Genomic DNA, 21,593 nt, shown 5'->3' on the forward strand with positions numbered 1-21,593 from the left:
TTTGTCGCCCGAAGGCAGCAGGTCGGAACGGGAGGCTCTGGATGGAGAACGCTGATTGAATGTCTCTAACTTTCCAGTTTCTAGCATACCATGCAGGTGATGCGTTGTGTTTCAAAATGATCATCCGCAGACAAAACTAAACGTTCATCTTCCCTTTTCCCAAGTTAGTTGTAAGCGGTACCCTGAGTAGTGCAGCATCACATCGCGCGTTTGCCGTGCCCAGCTGAACATATCGCTGCACCGTGGTATGCTGCACCGTATCACATGCGTGTCCGGCGGGTTAGTCTACCTATGCAGGCCATTGTTTGGCCGCACGGTCGGCACCGAGCAAGGCACCGAGGAACTCGAAGACCAATAATTTACAGACTTGTGGATTCTACGGCTCAAAAATGTGTAGGTATGTTGTTGGAAAGACTCACAAGTTAGAACACATACTCAAAATAATCAAAGGTCAAAGGTCAAACATTTGACTTCACGGAAAACGTCACGTTATACCTACGTACTCGTATGTCAATGTTTCAACGCTGCATGACATTAAAAGTAAATATTCATGAACTTATTTAACCCGGCATATGCCATCACCTATACGCTGAAATATAGGGCGCTACTGGTGGTCGCATAGCGTATCGGTGTTTGAAACATTATGGATTGTGAGACATTTGCAAATTTTAGACATTCGTTCGCACATTAGGTTTTAACGTTTCCTCTTTTTAAACTTTCCCAATGGTGATGATTTTAGCTCGATGAAATAAGGAAAACACACCACAAGAACTGTTAACAGTAATACTGCTTACGTAAAGCATGCTGTCGCACTTTAAATAATCGATTGGTGCATATCGGTAGGTAATACATAGGTATACATAACTAACGACTTAATTTCTTCAGACAGGTATGACGTCAGTGATTTTTGCCCCTCCTGATGAAATTCCCGGCTGCTCCCCTGGCTTCCCTCCCAGGGATATACATACAGCAGCTGCGGCCGCGGCTGTGCCCCGCCACTGATGGATGGCCCAGTTCGTGGGAAGCAATCTCACCAATTATGCCGCGGCCTGGCGCTATGCATTTTAATCTGCCGTGCAGGCCGGCCGTGGGACCCTCAGGACAGCAGCTCTTTTTAGATACTTCTTGCACGACAGACAGCAGGGACGGACGCTGGGCGATGAGTTGCCGCCAGTTTTTACCACTTTGGTTGAACAAACTTCACTAATACGTTGGAACGGTCAGGAGCAATGCAGTCAATCAATTTTGATGTATTATGAAAAAACAACTTCAAAACGTAACCGAATAAACATACATTACGTAATCCTTTATTTTTACGGCATATGTTTCTAGCAAGAAGCAGTAACAATGCAGAAAATATTTTTTTTTGTAGAAAGAAAATAGGTAATAGTTTTACGCAGCCTTTTTTAGCTGATTCTAAAAGCGACCACAACATAATTCATGCCCACCGTTCATATGAAGCGAATTGATTACCATCACATGGCGCCTGTATTGTATTGTATTGTATTGTATTGACACTTGAAAACTCATCCATCATAACATGGCTATTCTAGAGTTCGAGTCAGAGCCTGGTGTCCCGAGCGCCATAACTCATTTCGCCAGTAGCAAGGGGCACGTGTGTGGCCCATACACAAGTTCCCAGGCCTCCCGCAGTTCCATTCACCGTCCTGCACCGCGGCTCGTGCCGCCTCACTCACGCTACCCATACAGTATACTGTATAGTGAAGCTCGCTGCTCACGGCCGCACATCAATCCGTGTCGTACGGTAGACAGTGTCCAGGGGCGTATCTGGCCGCCGGTACAGACCCCGGACGGACCACTGACAATGGGACCGCGGCCATCGACCCAGCGGCGCGAGCCTCTGCGGCTTCCACCGGCGCCGTCACCGCCGTCGCCCCAGCGACCATGGCGGCTAATGCTGTGTATGTTTGTCAAGAGCAAACAGCCGCACCTGCTACATGTCGATTTTCGGCACGAGAAACAACCCATAATGGATGGCAGGACGGCAGGACGATGCGCTACATGGTTCCTGGTAGTCGATACGATGTTAATTGGAAAGGGCAACACTCATAAGAAAGACTGGTAACACTTTTCTAAATTGGCAATGGTCGACACAGGCCGTAGACGACGACTGAAACAATTTATACCTACCTACTTCCTATTGCACGTCAGCCCAAACAAATCCCTTCCGTTTTCCCTTCTCTGGGTCAGAAGTCACTCAATGCTTGCAAACCGTAACTAACATAACAACGGTGTATTCATCGAAATGATCGATGATTCTCAGATTGGAGATATCGCGCAAGCGATGCATCACAAGCCTGGCAGCTGAAACGGGCACTGCGCGAGCCTTGCGGCACAGCAGGGAACCAGGCGTAATACGCGCCCGACATCTAGCGGCTGGGATAGGAACTAGGTTCGAGTCTTGCGGCACAGCAGGGAAGCAGGCGTAATACGCGCCCAACATCTAGCGGCTGGGATAAGAACTATGTTCGAGTCTTGCGGCACAGCATGAATCAGGCGTCATGCGTGCCTGACATCTAGCGGCTGTAGGAGCTACATGAGTCATGCGGCACAGCATGCATCAGGCGTCATGCGTGCCGGACATCTAGCGGCTGTGATAGGAACTACATGAGTCATGCGGCACAGCATGCATCAGGCGTCATGCGTGCCTGACATCTAGTGGCTGTGATAGGAACTACATGAGTCAGGCGGCACAGCATGCATCAGGCGTCGTGCGTGTCTGACATGTAGCGGTTGGGTTAGGAACTGCGTTGCCCATGCGGCACAGCATGCAACAGGCGCAATGCGTACGCTGATATCTAACGGAAACGACTGTCGTTGACAATTGTCTTGCGGCACAGTATGTTTCAGGCGCAGTTTGTGACGGCCAACCTTCGGCTAGGCTGGAGATTATTCCGAGGTGGGGCGGCAGGTGATCAAAATAGATACTCTCATAATTGGAAGGTGCCCATTAAGTCTGGCCGGTAATTTCAGCTACCCACATTTTTTGTGACCACATGTGTTCTGGTATAAAGCAAGGCAGCATGCGCTGAAGATGGAGACACCTTTTCGTATAGCTACGTTTCGGTTCAATGTCCAGGACTTAATTTCAGAAGAGAACTCGACCCTGACAGTTCATATTACCACAAACTGACGCGGAGCTCGCACGATGTTTGCCAAGCATCAGCGGGCCAAGTTAATTCCATCAGCGTCGCGGGGGGCTCCTGCCGGCACGACTTTCGCCATTTCATTTCATCGTCCGCGAAGCTGAGTTTCCTGACTCGCTACAGAGCTCTCTTCCAGCAATGCCAGTCTAGTTTCTCGCCCAGCACTTGCCCTCACCTCAAACGGCGCCCTGCTCGACTCGCTGGATGCTCGTCTGACCTGAGCTGGCGTCCGTCTCGGGCCGGAGTGGGAGGGGGGGGGGGTGTAATGGAGAGATCAGGCGCCTCTCCCCACTCCCTCCGCCCCGTCCCCGGAGACCTTACGCTGAGCCGGCCTACTCGGCTGGTCTTACAGCTGATTGACCGCGCTAGGAGGGGCTGATGAGGGCGTTTTGGAGCCGGGCGGGCCCTCTCCTGGGCATAGGTCGCAAGGAGAGAGAGAGAGAGAGGTGGCGGGGAGAGAGAGAGGAGGGGGAACGGCCTCATCAGGATGATATGATGGTGAAATAATGACTGCGAAGTAGCCGCCTGCGGGCAAAATGTACGATTCGGATGATGTCTAAAAACCCCCAGAAAACCTGTACATACGAAAATGTATCCCATCCTGTTACTCACAGGATATTTACTCACGGTTATCTCTAATCTCAGTTTTGATAAAAAGAATGTGCATTTTCTGCTAGTCATAAAATGCTGCGGAAACGCAAAACCTATCAAGTGAATCTCGAAGCATCCATGCAACCTGGCTGGAGCCATATATCAGTGATATCACCATAGCAATGCGAGGCACGTCGGTGTTCGATGAATCGGAGCGGCCAGCAGATGGAATATTTATTGAGCCTGGATTGAAACGCGTCTCCTACTTGGTATAAGATGGCTGCTCGGCTGCGGTGATCAGGGCACAGCAGACGGTCACGCTGATTTTGTACTCGTAACAAGTGGAAATACAATGATTGTTAGCATTTCTCATGATGGTCTTACTAAACAGCACTGCCCGAAGCATTTTCTCGTATTTACATTGGTTGTTACGTAGTGTTGACATGCTATTGATACATGTCAACACTACGTAATTATGCACATGCTATTGATACATGTCATAACAAGCTATTGATATTTACATGACTTTTTACAAGCATTTCATATCTTAAGCATTGGTTAAATTTTCCTCCATTTCGTTTGATGCATGGAGGTCTGAGTCTTTATCATCCAGAATCTGGCCTGTGAATTTCGCACCCGCCGTATATTTGCCCTACCGTTCCAGCTATCTATAATGCACGTGCAATCTATGTACGTTACACACCTGCACCTTGGTGTATTTTCTCGCTCGTGCCATGGAGGCTAAACAAACGGCTCAGGAAGAAGTAAAGTAATGATGAGTCGGGGTTTCAATGTAATGATGAAAGATCAATAGCATGTCACTCGTCGTAGGAACGCTCAGCGTAATACCAGTCCTCAGTGTCAGTCGGTGGATGTTAAATTGAGGGTTCTCAAAAACACTGCAATTACTGCTAGACATGATGCTAGCCTATACCTACAATTATAGAATTCACGTAATGATATACCTGCGTAAGTTTTCGGTTAATGTCCCTGCGTATTGAGAGGTCTTGATCATCAACATTAGCCTGAGCTGCATGCTAGTTCAAGACAGCGACACATTATGCACGAGGTTCCACATCATCTTTTTGGTAAAGGCACACCAATGCTGTGTTAAAACAAACAGCGATCGAATTAGTTGATAGGGCATGGCTGCTCGAACAGTCCTTTCAGAGTGTTTGCGCCGAGTGCATTTGTTTATTATTGCTGTTAATGCGTGCTGGTGCGCCAGTGTGAATGTGTTGTGTATTGGAACTATGTCAATTACGTCTATTATGCGTCAATAAACATGACGAATAAGTCCTCAATAGACTCCCAATTGCATACAGCGCAGATCCCATGGGGCACCGTCCAATCGATCCACATAATGACGTAGGTAGAGCGTCCACTAAAAGCAGACGGAAAACTCCACATTCCGCAGCCCTTGCAGCACTGCCGGATCAATACCCCAGAACGTGCACTATTGCACCATGCACATACACTCTATGCACCATACCAAGAAACCATCAAGCATTCCAGCCTGTCCTCGGTACGGCAGATCGGTCACGGGCGTGTCCGGGCGGTCCGGGCGGGCCGCCACTGATCCGCCGCCCCCGCCCCCGCCCCCGCCAGGTGCCGGCGGCACGCACCGCGCCCGGTGACGTACCATCAGGCGGCGGCGGCGGCGGCGGCGGCGGCGGCGGTCGGGCTGTCGGTCGCGTGCAGCACACAGGCCGCCGGCAGCGTGCAGTGAGACACAGTGTGCGGCCGTGCCGGGACGGGACAGCAGCGACGGCCGCCCGGGGGACCGCGGAACGAGACGCTCAGGGGGCCGCGGAGGCTCAGAGGGGAGGAGAGCGGCTCAGTGGGGACGGAGAGCGGCTCAGTGGGGACGGAGAGTGGCTCAGGGAGTACAGGGCGGCTCAGAAGTGTTCAGAGAGGCTCAGCTGTGACCATCTGAGTGGTGACCAATCATAATATTTGTGCATTGTGAGGAAACCATCTCATTTCATCTGGAGGAGGAAGCTATATCCGGTGAGAAATAACAAACAGGTCACATTTATCACAGATAAACGCACAAAGTAATTGCGTATCACAAACCGAGTGCATTACCAAGATAATCACAAAGTGCGCTTGTTATACGCATTTACTTACTCATGTTTCTCTAGCAATACCCGAAATGCTACGTAACATGTGATGCAGCCGTTGCTTGTAACTTTTCCTTCCAAATGTGCTAGCCTTAATCGTGTTGTTTGTATCTTTTCTTCATCGTGAACGATTCTGTAGCCTGTCAAATTCGACTGGCCAGCGTTTTCCCAGCAGAGTTACGAAATGCCGTGCCTGCGTCAATAATGATCATCACGCTTTTCTTTGGGCCACCTAATCTCAACTCGTTGAAATAATGGCGCTAACTCACGCCAACTGGGCCACTGGCTGCTAAAATTTATGTGTACCCAGCACTCAGCAGTTTGATACACGATTTTCGGACGAGAAGCCTGGTTGAATTGATGCCAAGTTGTAATTTCCTTGCCAGTGAATCAGATTTACATAGATCTTAAGGATATGGTACTTTGTAATTGAGTTTTGGGAACGCTATTTCTTTCCGTTTTTTTTTTTTTTGTCCGATGAGCAATGGTGGATAGATGGCAGGAATATTTTATTTCAGTCATTATTTCTTGTTTATTTTCAACCAGCACGTCTTCCACGAATAACAACTGCAATGTTATTTATTGAGGTTAGTTATGAATGGAGCAGACAGATACTTCACCAAGCAGTTTCTCTTTTCCACCTGCCTGCCGTTTTCTGAAAATAGTACGGTGCATTAGAACAGCCGTTTAGAACGAACAAAATGGCCTTCAGTCATAGAAGGAGCTAACTTCTGTAAAAATCTGTTGGAATGGCATTGCCTTCTGGAGCTATGCATTAGCCTCCGTGTCTACTTATTTTGTTTTTGTTTTTGCAATGTCACTCTTCTTCACCGCCAATGATATTTCACTAAGAATATCCATCGGTCATGGATACAGCGTTGGACTCGCTTCCCTGAGTGCCCTCTCGGCCTTGTTGACCCTGAATTCAGGCGTCGTCAATTCAGGTGCCTTGTTGACCCAGAATTGATGACCCGGGCCACCGGTTCGACCATGTCGGGCTTTTAGTCTGCGTGCAGTTAGCGCGGCTTACGAGCTTGTTCAGTCAGTGTTTAACGCTGTAAGGGCTATTGATCTGTGGGTGCTGAGGTCGCTGCTCGAAGCTGTAGCTCTCGTTAGTGGCCCTAATCACCGCCGTTGGCGCAGCTTGCGCAGTCAACAACCGACTGAAGAGGAGGCTTAATGAACGTTTTAAAGGCGACGAAATTGACTGAAGTTCGATACCAACCCAAGCAGCAGCTTACGAGTTACGACAGCTCATTATTTGATGGAAAATTATTATCTTATTGTCCAAGCTTCTACCTAAAAGAAGGCTGATTAGGGGGTAATTTATTGAAGTTCAAAAAGGACATATAGCAGCAGACTCAAATTTAGCAGCATTCAAACCACATACAGCTCCACTATATTGAACTTGTATCTAATTTCGCCATTTTCCAAATCCGTATTCAAATTGCACACAGCACATTATCAGTAGTTCATTAATTTTGAACAACGCATGGCCCCTTTAAGTGATCAACCTCACAAAGCTGGTTGCAGTAGGTCAGAATATTACGTGGTAATGACCCAAGCTTTGAGTTATTAAGATTGCGTTTGTGATAGATTTCCACATCAATATCCATAAGCATGTATGTACAAGTAAAACATTTAAAAAAAAGTAATTGCCACGACATGAGCCCGACGCATAGGAACCAAACACGCAGGCCAACACCCGTCCAGCTTCTTGGATATTGGATGCTTATATCAAATGTGATAACGCTCTACTTATAACTGTCATTAATTTGCTGTCATCATAAACTTGCAATTCGATCACCAGCGGTAGAAGTGACCCCTCCCTAATATCAGGCGCTACCCCTGTTTACAAGTAATCCCGCTCTTCTCTGCCCCTGACCCTGACACTGAAGCAGATCTTGACCCCAACCCTGACCCTAACCCTGCCCCTGGCCCTGACCGGGCAGATACCTGCCCACCTGGCTGGATGGCCGGCCGCCAGCATGGGCTGTAACGCCAGCAAAGACGGCGTGATCGCCGCTCCTGGCAGCGCCGGACCTGGCGGAAAGCCCAACGGCAGGGCGGTGGAGCCGGGAGTCGAGCAGGAGCGCGCACCGGGGGCAGGTGAGTTGAGAACCACTGGTCAGAGGCCTGGTGGGTTGAGAACCATTTGTCAGGGGAGCGTGAGTTGAGGATCACTGTCAGAGCGGATTTCTTTTGAGCATCCTACCAGCGACCGGAGAGGTTTGTACATCACGAAAAACCAGTAGACGTTTTGTCACGCATTCATGATTTATGTCATTTGTAGGGAATAGGGATCATTATCATGACCCACTGGTGGACGTTATAACTATTTGATGTCATCCACTGCAATAATTAATGCTACCGTGATTGTTACAGCAACAAGTGCCATTATATGTAAAGATGTCAGTGTTTACCGAACCTTCCAAGAAGTCATACATACTCACACAGTACATATAGCCCTCAGGACACGCCCAATGTTACAGCAAACATCTGTACACATTCCGGCTGTAGTTATGTAGAAAATGTGATAAATTAGCCACGTGTTTTCTTGAAATGCTTATATGACAGTTAAAACTTTATTTATGCGACGTGTATGGTTTGTGAGATAGTCGCTACGACCGTTGTGGTCGTTAATGGTTAGCGCCTTGCTCTTCTCCCTCCATTTACTTTTCTCGCTCTGCCAGAGTGGAACGGTTAATCGCTGTGGTGCCAACACTGCAGCTCAGAAACGACTGCACAATACCTTGCGTAGCCAACCACCGTCATTACAAAATGTCAATGTTGTTTATCCTCCTGTAGAGGATCAGCATTCAGCATATGCAATGCAGCACATACCGGGTGTTCATTAATGAATGGAATAAAGTAGCTACGTCACGTGATAACAATAAATCACGTACGCACATTTTTTGCCTTGTAAATATGAAGCATAGACCTTATCATTTTTCAATACATATAATAACTTTAATATAATAACTTTATAATAACTTTAATCACGGCGTCATCCAAACGCTTGTGAATGGCTTTGGTTTCGAAGAGCCCAAATCGGCACTTCAAGACAAACTCGCCATTCAATTATGAACAAGCGGGTTGAGTTGTGGAGAAGTGTGCCGGGTTGGAAAGTCTTACCGTGGTTAGGCGGGATTTCCGCCTTAAGTTATCTCTGAGAAAACCAGCAGCAATACCACATCTGAATGCTTTTCAGCGTTTGGTGGAAAGATTTAGGATGGTTGCAGCGACACGGCCATGTGTGCGCTCCGGGCGCCAGCCGATGACCCCTGGTGAAATGGAACAGGTCAAGGATTTCTTTCGGAAAAATGCCACAGCTCATGCTCGGAAGGCGTGCAAAGAGTTTAAGATGTCCATTGGAAAGGTATTGAAGATCCTAATTCTGTCATGGCCTCCCTCGATCGAAGTTCAACGATCTCGCGCGGAAGTGCCATCTGCACCGGCCCGCATACAGTCCCGACCTGTCCGGCCTGGATTTCTCGTTCTGGCCCCAAGCTTTGGATCGCGTGGTGGAATCGGAGCCGGAAACAATCAAAGAACTGAAGAAGGTCGTGGAGGACTTCGCCAGAACATAAGCAAGGAGCAGCTGAGGAAGATGGTCCGGCACACACAGCGCCGGGCAGAGCCGTGCGTGGCCCAGCGAAGGTGTTACTTTGAGCACTTCCTGTAGGAGACACAAGTGGCAAGCGGTGATCGCGATGATGTCATCATAAATGATAAGCCCTCCTGAAAATGCATTGTGTGATTCGATAATGTAAGATGAATATATATCTTTCTGGTGCCTACCTACTTTATTCCATTCATTAATGAACACCCTACAGGTACATACAGTCCTGTGCACTCCAGCCTATCTGTCTTGAAACCATGGCTGTAGATATGGCTTCATTTGAGATGATAAAGTGAAGCCGACGGGAATTTCACATGGAGCTTTAATTTCTGACAAATGTCTGGTAAATGGTGCTAACAATCCATGGGGGTCTCGCATTAGCATGATAAATTTGGCGCCGCCAGCATTTAACGCTGCTACGGCATGTAGCGGCATGTCATTTGTCTCATACTCATGTTAAACGGCACTGATTTTGGACGAGATGAGAGAGGAATGGTTAGATGGAACTCATGGAAGTTATGACATCACAAATATTTAAATAGAAAGTAGGTAAGGTCTGTTATCTTTTCTCTCTCCACTTGCCTGTCTGCCCTTCTCGTTCCTTTTCCTCCTCTCTTCCCTTTTTCTCTCTCTCTCTCCCTCTCTCTCTCCGCTCCTCTACTCAGGCCTTCTACCGTCTTCTCCCTTTCTGCCATCCTCCCTTCAGTCCTCCCTCCCTCTATCCACTCTGTCCCGCTGCCGGCACCGCCCTGTCCCGGCAGCGGCCCCGTGAATAATTTAGCGGCCTCGTCTGCCGTGTCCAGGTAGTGTCAGCTGAATATGACTGGGGGCCTACCCAGCCGTGATGGTCCCGCTTCCCAGAGACGCTGTCAGCCGTGCGTGAGCAGCTGCGTGCTCTTTGTGACGGGTCCATGGCTCCTGGTTATGAAGTATAGTGAATTTATGCATATATGGTTGAAATGTGGAACCAGTGTCTACTGTCTTCGGTCGTAATGCTATTGCATGGGCAGCAAGGTCTCCCTGATGTGCTGGATGTTAATTTCGATTATCAGCCTGTGATGTGTTTCAAAGTCAACTACACATAGGTACATGTAGGTATCATGTACATACAATACCATGTCGATGCTTCCCCAATTGCTGACACCTGAAATGTACGCTATTATTTTATAACATTATGTTCACTCTCAACGAGCTCACTCGGGGTCATTGTGAACTGAATACAATTAGGTACTTTTCCTTTGTGTTACGCTAAATTTGGAATGGAGGCAGTGATGAACTTCCTACTATAGTTTCTTATGTGTCGTAAAACTTAGTCAATGTGTAGAAAGTTTGATAACACAAGATTAATGTGTTCAAATGTCAGGCGGAAGCTATGTTACATGGCATGCATAACGGAGCTTAATCCTATTCCTGGCGGGCTCCGCCGGGACAAGAAACTGGCGGGGGGGGGGGGCCGATTCGGCCCCCCCTGAGATCTCGAGAACGAAGCAAGATAGCGACAAGCGGTAAACGGCATCGGATACGCATGGACAAGGTCTACAATTTTTACTAAGGTCATTTTCAGGTCAGGTCAAAGATGACGTCACAGGGGTCGAAAAAGTCAAAATGGCGGCGCTAGATATGGAGAGAGTTTTTCTCGAATAACTTTCGAATTAGTCAAGATAGGAACAAACTAAGGGCATCATCGTGATCCTCTCGTCAATCCGCATCGAATGATATATATGTTGACCTCGAAAGGTCAAGGTCAAAGGTTGACCTCAGGTCACGTGACCTCGAGGTCATCATGTATAGCATTCGATGCGTCTTGACGAGCTGAACACAATGAGACCATCCACGCGTCTGTATCTTGTTCCTGTACGGAGTTATTGGCCAAAAACCTTTGGTGACCTTTGATGACGTCACATGACCTCACAGCTGCCCAACAGCAAAACAGACCTCAAGGTAGTGAAGGTTGATCGTATATGAAGTCATGTATGGTATATGGGGCCATTCCGACCCGTTTTAGTGGTAAAAACAGGGAGTTGATTTTTCCCCCATTGACTTATAATGGGGAGGTCGCGAAACTGACCTGACCTTAGGTCACCGATATCAAAATTCCGAGATATACAAATTGCACATACTGGTACCCTAACTAAAGCCTGAAGAGAAGAAATTGATCGGTCAAAAACTCTAGCTCTGGCGTGATTGCAAACTTTTCTGAGGTAGGGTCACCAAACCGCCTCTGGTGACCTGACCTGAGGTCAGATCAACTCAAAATTTTCAGACATGTTGCGTAGAAGCCTTTTAGGAAAAGTCAGAAAATTTGAGCTTCCTAGCTCAACGCGTTTGGGAGAAATAACCAAAAAACCTCAGGGGGGGGCTCCTGAGGCCCCCCCGCCCCCCGCCAGGAATAGGGTTAATGCTGAGATGGACTGATGCATGTTGAGACGGACAGGCGGACACTGAACACTGAGCAGGGCAAAGTAAGCTCTTAAAAACACTATTGTTCGATGAAGCTACGTCGAAGACAGTCTGACTATTTCTAAGCCTAGTGCCGGGTAAGCTTCTGTCGATCTGCCTTGGTAATGCATTTAGGTGAACATAAGATACTTCCTTTGAAGGCTTGATGGTGGGTGATATCATTGTCAAGCTCACCATCGTGTGTAATGTGATGTTTTTATGCTCTATTTTTCACGATAACAATCCAAAGGCACCGGCCAGCAGGAGGGCATATAAGGAAGTGTTAGTGTAGGTACTCTGTGCGCTTGGAGACGCTGCTTGTGTTCTAACAAGTTAAAGGCAGCGATACACCTGTTTGCATCACTCGGATATTCTCGTTTATAATCCAAACACATGTTCTTTACCGAACTAAAACCAGCTAGGAGTAGGTCAAACTCAGCGCGATACAGAGATTTAATCAATCGAGCCGATGGCAAGACATCTTGTAATCCAATGCTTCAATCACCTACGCTTATTGCTTTCAAGCAAACTATGTATCTCCATAGGTCATATCTATATCACCAGAGATTATCCAGTCAATCCCTGATACTCTGACACGCCAGGCTGATTCACACTCCAACAATGTGCTCTCTGATGCGATAATACTGCATTCTGACATAGCATTCCACTCATTTATTCAGGACAGCAAATACCGGGCTTCTCAAAAAAGTCGGACGAATTTCTTTTGCAAATGGAGGACCCTTAGCAACATTTAAACAAAATAAAATACACGTGGAAAGAACGAGAATTTTTCAGAGATTTACATTATGTCACACTTGCTGAGTTGCAAAAATGAAGCCGTGGTCTGAAGACGCAAAAACAAAAATCGTGCAATTATACTTTGAGACTAAGTCGGTCGTTTCGACACAGCGAAAGTTCCGAAAACACTTCAAGGTCAAAAAAGCACCATCCCGAAACGTAATTTTGCATATTGTTGCCAAGTTTCTGGCTCAAGGAAATGTCAACAATCGGTTCAAGGGACGCAGCGGCCGCAAACGCAGTCGAAGAACCCCTGAGAACATCGCTCGCGTGAGAGATGCGTTACAGCAAAGTCCCAACAAGTCCATGCGCAGACTCGGACAGGAAATCGGATGCAGCCCCGCTACAGCACACAGGATGGCACGAGTTGACGCGAAACTCTTCCCGCACAAGATTTCAATCCACCAGACTCTGACCGCAGCCCACAAGACTGCTAGAGAACGCTATTGTGCGTGGTTCGTACGGATGTGCGAACAGAATCCGGACTTTGTCAACCAAGTCTGGTACAGTGACGAAACCCACTTTCATCTGGATGGTCAGGTTAATAGCCAGAACTTCAGATTTTGGTCCGGAAAGAAGCCCGACGTGGTAGCAGAGGCGCCACTGCACTCACCAAAAGTCACGGTTTGGTGTGCCATGAGCAGCAGGGGCGTAATCGGGCCCTACTTCTTTGAAGATGGAGGTGGTGACACACAGACTGTCACCGCTCAGCGATACCGGGCGGTCCTGACAAAGTTTTGGAGGATCCTGCAGACCAGACTGAGAAGAAATCCAGAAGCACTAAGGTACCAGTGGTTTCAGCAAGACGGTGCCACAGCCCATACCGCTCAAGAAAATCGGGAGTGGCTGCGGGAGCGCTTCGGGCAGCGCGTTATCTCAAGGTTTGAGACGCACCCGTGGCCGGCATGCTCCCCGGACTTGACCCCACCGGACTTTTTCCTGTGGGGTCACCTCAAGTCCCAGGTGTACCAGAACAACCCAAGAAGTCTTGAAGAGCTCAAGGACGCAGTGAGGTCGGCGGTGCGCCGCCTGCCGCCCTCCGTGTGCCGTGCTGCGGCAGAGGCCGCGCTGCGCCGGGCCAAGCTCTGCATCGATCGAAACGGAGCCCATCTCGAACATGTCATCGGTGCGGCTCAGTAAGGCAACCGCCGACGGTTGAAAAGCCCTCAAACGAAAGATCTTTGATCAGGCTTTTAGGTGGTGCCTTATTCACTTTTGTATCACTGACATGCCCTGAAATATATGAATTACAAATTCGTCTGACTTTTTGAGAAGCCCGGTACCAGCAGCAATCATGTCAGCCCCAGTTATGTTAGATAGCTCGCCCGAGTCGGCAAATATCCAGAAGTAATATCATACTTACAGCTAGATAAATATTGTATTTGATTTCTAACAAGAACGAAAAATGAAATGCCATCTGAAACTATCGAGATAACATAATGCTATAATGCTAGCATGACGCTAGGATGTCTGAGCATCGGCAATTGACTGCTGTGCATCGGCATCTTGACTTTCGGCAAAAGGTATGCCATTTGCAGTTTGAATTCGCAGCTCAGCTTATGCACTGCGATTGAGCGTCACAGCTGAACATGAAGACTCAGCAGCAGTTCGACTGTCCTAGATGCCACACGTAATGGATACTTTCAGGGGGTTCTCAAGTCAAAGTTATATTTGACCATCTTCGACTCTTCATTTTCGCTACCTTGCGGAAATAACCTGGCTCGTGCGGTATACGAATACATTGTATACGGCTTTGGACGTACCAAAGCACCAAGCAGGCAGACGTCGGTATTTATCTGTCAGACCCACCGAGCCTCGACCTGACCCGACCCGACCGGGTTGACTACCAGGGGGATTGGGCTAATCAGGCTCAGCCCCGGATGAAGTCCTTACAATCAAGGATTTGGGTGATTATAGACCAGACGTGCAGCCATTGATAAGAACGGACTGGGAGTGGCAGGAAGGGAAACAGAAGAGAGAGAGAGAGACAGAGAGAGAGAGAGAGAGAGAGAGAGAGAGAGAGAGGAGAGAGAGGGAGGGAGAGAGAGAGAGAGAGAGAGAGAGAGAGAGAGAGAGAGAGAGAGAGAGAGAGAGAGAGAGAGAGGAGAGAGAGAGAGAGAGAGAGAGAGAGAGAGAGAGAGAGAGAGAGAGAGAGAGAGAGAGAGAGAGAGAGAGAGAGAGAGAGAGAGAGAGAGAGAGAGAGAGAGAGAGAGAGAGAGAGAGAGAGAGAGAGAGAGAGAGAGAGAGAGAGAGAGAGAGAGAGAGAGAGAGAGAGAGAGATTTGGGCTGCGTAAAAAAGCATCTGCTGTCGTCATTTTTACATAATTATGCCACGATAGGCGCCATATGCTGCCCAAAGACGGATGCACGGGGCGCCATTTGTCTGATAACTCTGATAACGATCAGTCAGTATGCCAAATAGACAAGTAATGCGGCAAGCCATTGTTAGTGGGTCAGGCTGCATCGTACATAGTGCTCGGTCGACATCATCAAAAGGACTTAATGGCACCTCATGGCATTTATGACCATCAGCGACAGATAATGATTCACGAATGAGTGGCATGAGCCGCATGCTATCATATACCCCCGCTCGTATGTCGGCACAGCATGACGTTATGCTCTTCAGGGGCCATTAAATTATTCATCAGTACAAGAAGCTGAGAATTGTAATTAATTTTAGTGAAGGCAGTGCACGCTGTGGAGCAAACTAACCAAAGAATCATTCCACAAAGATGTCTAGTCAAATAAATTTTGCTGCAGATCGATCAAGATCGTATCACTTGTCCAGCTATTTGGAAAGTTAACTAGTTTGAGATAAGGAAATGCGTCACATTTATCACAGTGATGGCATACTAATGTCATGTCTGGCATACCAGATATCTTAGTTCAAATATGAGCCGCTGCTTGCAGCTGATGATACTTTGATACGATTTAAAAGTTTCTGCATCTACTAATTTCGATGCCTCGTGATTATTGTCCTGACCTGGAACATTAATAATAACTCGGCAGAAAAATATTCATGTGTTTTTATGATTATCCAACCATCATGTCAATCATTGCCCATGAACACGTGTCAGAAGATGACAACTCGCTTACAATCGATAATCGACCTGTGGCCTAGTGGCATGTGTCCTGACCTCCCGTTTTGCCAGCCTCATGGTCCCAATGCCAGCGCCCGATTATGACACAAGCCGCACGGACAATTTACAGCACCCCGTCACGCACGCGGCGTTATAGCGCCGCTATAGCGCTATAGTTCCTATAGCAACTTTGAGTCCCCGCTGTGCCTATCGATTACGACAGTTTGACGACACAAGTCTGTCTGTTTTTCCTAGCGGAGCACTGGCGCGACGGTCGTCGTTTTCATTTGGGACTACCATCGTCCCTTCTGACGCTAATGGACATGAAGTAGTCTTCATTAACGGTCGTCCCTTGTCTTTCTTCGCCTCACGTCTATTGTGAGTCGTGTCTCGGTATCGAACCGTATTCGCTCGCTATTGTTATCGGGCGCTCCCCAACACTATACGCCGCGACTTGGTGTCCTGTCTGTGCCCGTATCTACCAGACGTAGTGCCACAGCTGACCACGGGACAGGAACGGAAGACCGCGACTGAATTGTGACCGAACTTTGACTGGATCTGTGATCTGACTGTAATCTGACTATGACCAGACTGTGACCAGACTGTGACCGGACTGTGGTCGGACTGTGACCGGACTGTGGTCACTGGGGAGGCGCTCCTGACCTTGCCCGACCACTCTGACCTTTTCACGTTAAGTAACGAGGACACCTCAGGCCAGGCCCGTTGTAGCAACGCCGATTACGCCGGGAAATGGTCCGCCGAAGCCCGACTAATGGCGTTTTGGCAGAGGCCAGAGACCGGGACAACGCCAGCGAGCGGCGAGCGCTGCCGAACCGTGTTCGAATTGTGGGGAGTGTGCTGTTCGACACCCAACAAACAGCGGTCAGAGCTAACAGGGTTTCAGACTCGGTCACTGGAATCGAAAATCAGATTACAGCGCTGTTGGTGGCTGGTTTTGAGGTAACAACAGTTGTTTAAGCAGTTATCTGGAGTTCCCTGTAATCGACACGCTTTACCGCTTTGAATATTGCTTCCATAAACGATATAGATAAACATTTAAAACCCGTAAATGAAACATTGTTGCCTGAAAGAAGCCTGTCGAGTGAGCGATGATAATTATATTTCACTCTCTTGGAGCGTTTAGGCACTGCGTGACTTCAGACGTCAAAACATTACGTATGCATACATCTGACGATGCCATGTAGTCTGATATTCACCCACGGTGGGTAATCCAGCGTTTTAATGCAGATTGGCTCACACGAGGTCGATAATGTCATTTGCATTCCTAAAAAGGCCAGATAAAAGTTGGGCCCATTCACTGGTAGCAAAGATATGAAGAATGACTTTGTTTACCATATAAAGCGGTAGTATAGCCCAAAATACAACCACTGCACATCAGAGTTTAGCGATGCACATTTTTACGACATTCGTAAGGAGAACATTTTGGTCTTCGGAGCAAACATGGGGTCTTTTGGGACCAACAGAGTGAGGTCTTGAAACTTCGACTTCCGAGTAAATATCAATTGATTCACTTTACCAACCGTCACCAATAGGCAATAGCCGATAGGTTACATAGGTTAAAGCCTACCAAGGTATCAGATTCCCGATGTGCATGTACTGATTTTCTACTCACTATGCCTAGTATCCAAACAACCGCCTAGTACCTAGATCGCCTAGTCGCTTAGAGGAATTGCCCTATGTTTGGAGTATCAGTCACAGCAGTTAACGTAAACAGTACTTAAAAGAAAAAGAAAGAAGACAATTGAAAACCAAATAAGCAGCTTTTATATACATGCTTTTATATATTATTTTATGCTAGGGCCACTGAGAAGAATGAGGTATTAATTAAGGGACTAAAATTGAGCTTTGAATGGCTACTGGCTACGCCAATTGTAAGTTCTTTTAATAAAAAGCGAAGTTTTGAATATATCATATCTTTCGTCATTGGATATTAATGTTGACATAAATCTACACACAATAAATTTTTCTGCTGAGACATCCAAACAGTCTACCAGTCTACCAAACGACCATGTTGAGGCCGTCGTTGCCATATTTACGGTATGCATGCTGCATGAGTGCATGAGCCACATCCTCACGATGTTGCACGGAATTTGACTGGCAAATTGCAGCACATGTCACATTTCGAGCACGCAACGGGGAATTCATTGTTGTACCGTGTCCGAGCGAGGCGGTATTATCGCGGAATTTATGAGCAAGATATAAAGTTGACGAGCTGTTGTGTTATGAAATAAATCAAGTTAGCTTCTAATGAAAAATATGAAACCCTGGTTCAATCTTATTAATATTTAAATAAATTCGGAACAAAAAAGCATGAAAGCGTCATTCTAACATGTGCGACAACAAAAGTAGGTGCACTCTTATCCTATTGAGCATGCTTTTTGTATGTGTATCTATGGCAACAGCAGCTTCAAATAGACCCATGGAGGTAGCCTGGGGCAGCATGTGGGCATTATATTCTAACTGATGTGCACAAGCACCCATTATCGAAATGGATACTATATTTTCCGAGTTGCGGTCGCGTACAGACGCGATATTTTCAGCCGCAGCCGGACGCTGCCCAGCCAGTAAGTAAGTGGCTTTTATCCATGCTGAGTCACATCGATCAGCTCCAGTTTCTCGAGCGATGAGCTGGGCAGCCGGCTCCCATTTCGAGCGTCATCTATCGATGACGGCGATACTGGATGACTGAAAGATGATGAAATAATGAAATGCTTATCAATATCTTGATATACCAATGCATTAAAGCGCCAATGAGGTGTATCTACCTGAAATAATACCTATTTAAAAAAGATGTGCAAAGTGATAACTTAGTCGCGTACATCTAAAGAAAACGCTTTGAAAGTTGATCAAATAATGCTTTTTTATATTGTTTAAGTCATGAGACATACACTGCTTAAAATGATAAGATTTTGATATTTTGACAAAAATCATGTGGTAGAGAGCATTTAAAGAAATTGTAAGTTTTGTTAAACAAAATGGCGACGTGGTTGATTGCAAGCATTAAACATGAAACTTGTATGGAGCAGATAAAAACCTATCTTACATACAACAGCCAATGTCGGCAGTTTTCGCCACTTCCAAGCCACTTAAAAGCCTAAAGCAGCTAAAATACTAAATAGAACGGCTTTCCAGCACAGACAAACGCCCCGTCGCCGAGGTCGCAGGTGTCACCGGACCCCTGATGTGGCCAAATTCGCCGCTGTTGTGGCTCTCCGCGCGCCGAGGGAGACCGGTGAAGACGCCGGTGTGCGGAGAGGTAGCGCCCAACCGGACCGGGCCGGGCCCGCCTATCGACCTGGCACGGGACGGCGCGGCGGCTGGCAGCGTGCCGCGAGCCGGCCGCGAGCGAGCGACCGCGCGCCAGTCTGCCGCCGCCGCCGCCGCCGCCGCCGCTGCTGCCCCGACCGCCGCCGCCACCGCCGCCAGTGACCTGTCAGACGCCGCCGCCACCGTCGCCACCGCCCCGACAGGAGGAGCAGGACAGGTGGTGGAACCAGGGAACGGGAGGACGGCGCGAGATACAACCTCCGGTGACCGGTGAGCTAGCGTCTGGATCTGGTGATCGGGATCGTCGAGTACGTGACCGCAGTCGGGCTGACCTGTCCCGGTAGAACTTCATTGTGATTGATATGCTTGCGTGACCAAGGAGCTGTAGAGTCTAATCTCGATTGCTGAACGCTTGCGTGATGGAGATTAACCGAAATGTGATGAAGACGCCGTGCGAAATTGAGCGTGGTCGTATTGCGATGCAGCGGGTGGCATGTGACGAGGATTTCACATACATATTAGTACATAGATAGGCCGATTTATCAAGCGGTAGTGGACAATATTCCACGGTATTTGAGCCTAATGAAAAGTCCATATCGCCATTAGACGGAAAATGGCTTACCTTGTGGCTTGTGGCGATAAAAGTGACTTATATTTGCCGAAATGTTACAATGCTCAGTTGTTGAATTGGAGCGATTACTTCCGTTTTTTTTTTTTTAATGAGAACTCACGGCGTTTTCATATTAGATTCATGCATCTTATTGCATGTTAGGTATGTTAAATGACAAAAAATTAATGCATAAAAAATGTGTGTTCCTGGTGACAAACAAGTGCTAAAAAATGTCTACCTGCGTGGCCTTTCAACACAACCATTCTTTTTCTTGATATGCAACAAAAATAAGCATTTTCTCGATAAGATCTGTCTGAGACGTACCGTTTTTGCTCTCTTTTATGAAGTAATATGAACTCTTCCGTCTAATTTTAAAATGGCATAGTTGAATGCCTCTCCCTTTGCGGATGATGGCTATTTCTGAGTTGGATAAGACGGTGAAGTGGTGTTATGAAACGTTTTACAAGGCATTTCCAATTCCAACCCAGGTCCTCTGAGCTAGAAAGAACGGAAATTAGGTTTTCATTTTGAAAGATTCCAGCGTCAATTAGCTTATTTTAGTGGCACTTCACAAACAATTATAAAATGGTTGAGGTCTTATTTTGATCATTTGCGAGAGTAGCAAGGAAGCCAATGGAGATTTCAAAGACAACTGCGAATGATGATGATGATTAGACTAAATTTCCTTTTCCACCCACCGTTTCAGTCTCTCTGTATGTCGTGTGTGCCTCTGAATGGTCGCTCGTTCAGTGTCCACAGGGTACCCTGTCGGATACCCTGTCCGACAGGACTGGATATCCTGGACTGGATACCCTGTCGTGTACGGATTTGTACGAGGGGCACACAGAAAATTATTCTTTGACGTTGGTTTTGACAGGGTAATGATGTACGAGGGGGTATCGAAAAGTTCTGATCATCACCATGAATTAGATGTGATAGAAATTTGATTTTTTTACATGATGTTCATTACTCCTTTACAAGTCACCACACACGACCGCAAACTTATTGCATCGTTTCTTGAGCTGCCTCAGGCGGTCATTGTAGGACCTTCGCACTGTCCCGTAAATCACTGCTCCACCTCATCAATGACGTCATTTCTGTCCTTAAATCACCGGCCATACTGTGGATTCCTCATCTCCCGTAACAATCAAGAGTCAGTTAATACCCGGCCAGGTGAATTTCTTAGATGCGGTAGGATTTAATGTTCACATCATGTTGTTTCTTCAATCACAACTCAGGACGGATGGGCGGGGGCGCTGTCCGTGAGGATAAACATCTTTCTTGGGCTTTTTTTGCGGCGATTCTGCTTGAGGCCATCTCGCAACTTCTTCAAAAGTGTGCAGTAGTGCTTGCTTATCATTATCCGACCATCATCAAGACAGTCGGTAATGACTATCCTAGGCCAGATCCAGAACACTGACAGCATTGACCTTCCATTTCGGCTTCTGCATCTTCGCCTTTTAAGAAGGACAGATGTGCCGTACTTAAACTTCTTGATCATCTTTTTGTCTCTGAATCATACACATAGACCCAGCATTCGTCACAAGTCATCAAATGATCGAAGATGTCTTCAATTTCCTTAAAAAGGCCTAGTTTTTATTTCGAAAGGCCAAGACGCATTTTTCTCTTGAACAAAGTAGGCACACGAACTTCTAAGCGGGCTGGCTCCCTTATAGTCCGTAGTTCTTCGCTGATAATATTTTCAGGCACTGCCAGCGTTGAGACCTTTCTGTTGCACAATCATCTGAAAGGTCACACGACGATCTGTAAGGATGAGGCCCTCCACTTCCTTCACAGTCACCACCTTGTCGGTCACTGGTAGTCACTCACTTCTTGACTCCCCTGCAAGGGCCATGCAACCAAGTTGAAAATTAT

General features: G+C 47.3%; 1 protein-coding gene across 1 annotated transcript in view; it reads left to right on the top strand.

Moving 5' to 3' along the window:
- Positions 1-5,266: 5,266 nt before the first annotated feature.
- The window catches only part of LOC122390661, a 37,711-nt gene continuing 21,384 nt past the window's right edge, over positions 5,267-21,593 (top strand). Inside the window, exons 1-2 of the mRNA XM_043383815.1 lie at positions 5,267-5,768; positions 7,834-7,990. Coding sequence (XP_043239750.1) covers positions 7,870-7,990 — 121 coding nt within the window. The 5' untranslated portion in view covers positions 5,267-5,768; positions 7,834-7,869. The remainder of the gene's footprint in view (positions 5,769-7,833; positions 7,991-21,593) is intronic.

Source organism: Amphibalanus amphitrite, unplaced genomic scaffold (assembly GCF_019059575.1).
Source record: "Amphibalanus amphitrite isolate SeventyFive unplaced genomic scaffold, NRLGWU_Aamphi_draft 000404F_arrow, whole genome shotgun sequence".
Lineage (NCBI taxonomy): Eukaryota > Metazoa > Arthropoda > Thecostraca > Balanomorpha > Balanidae > Amphibalanus > Amphibalanus amphitrite.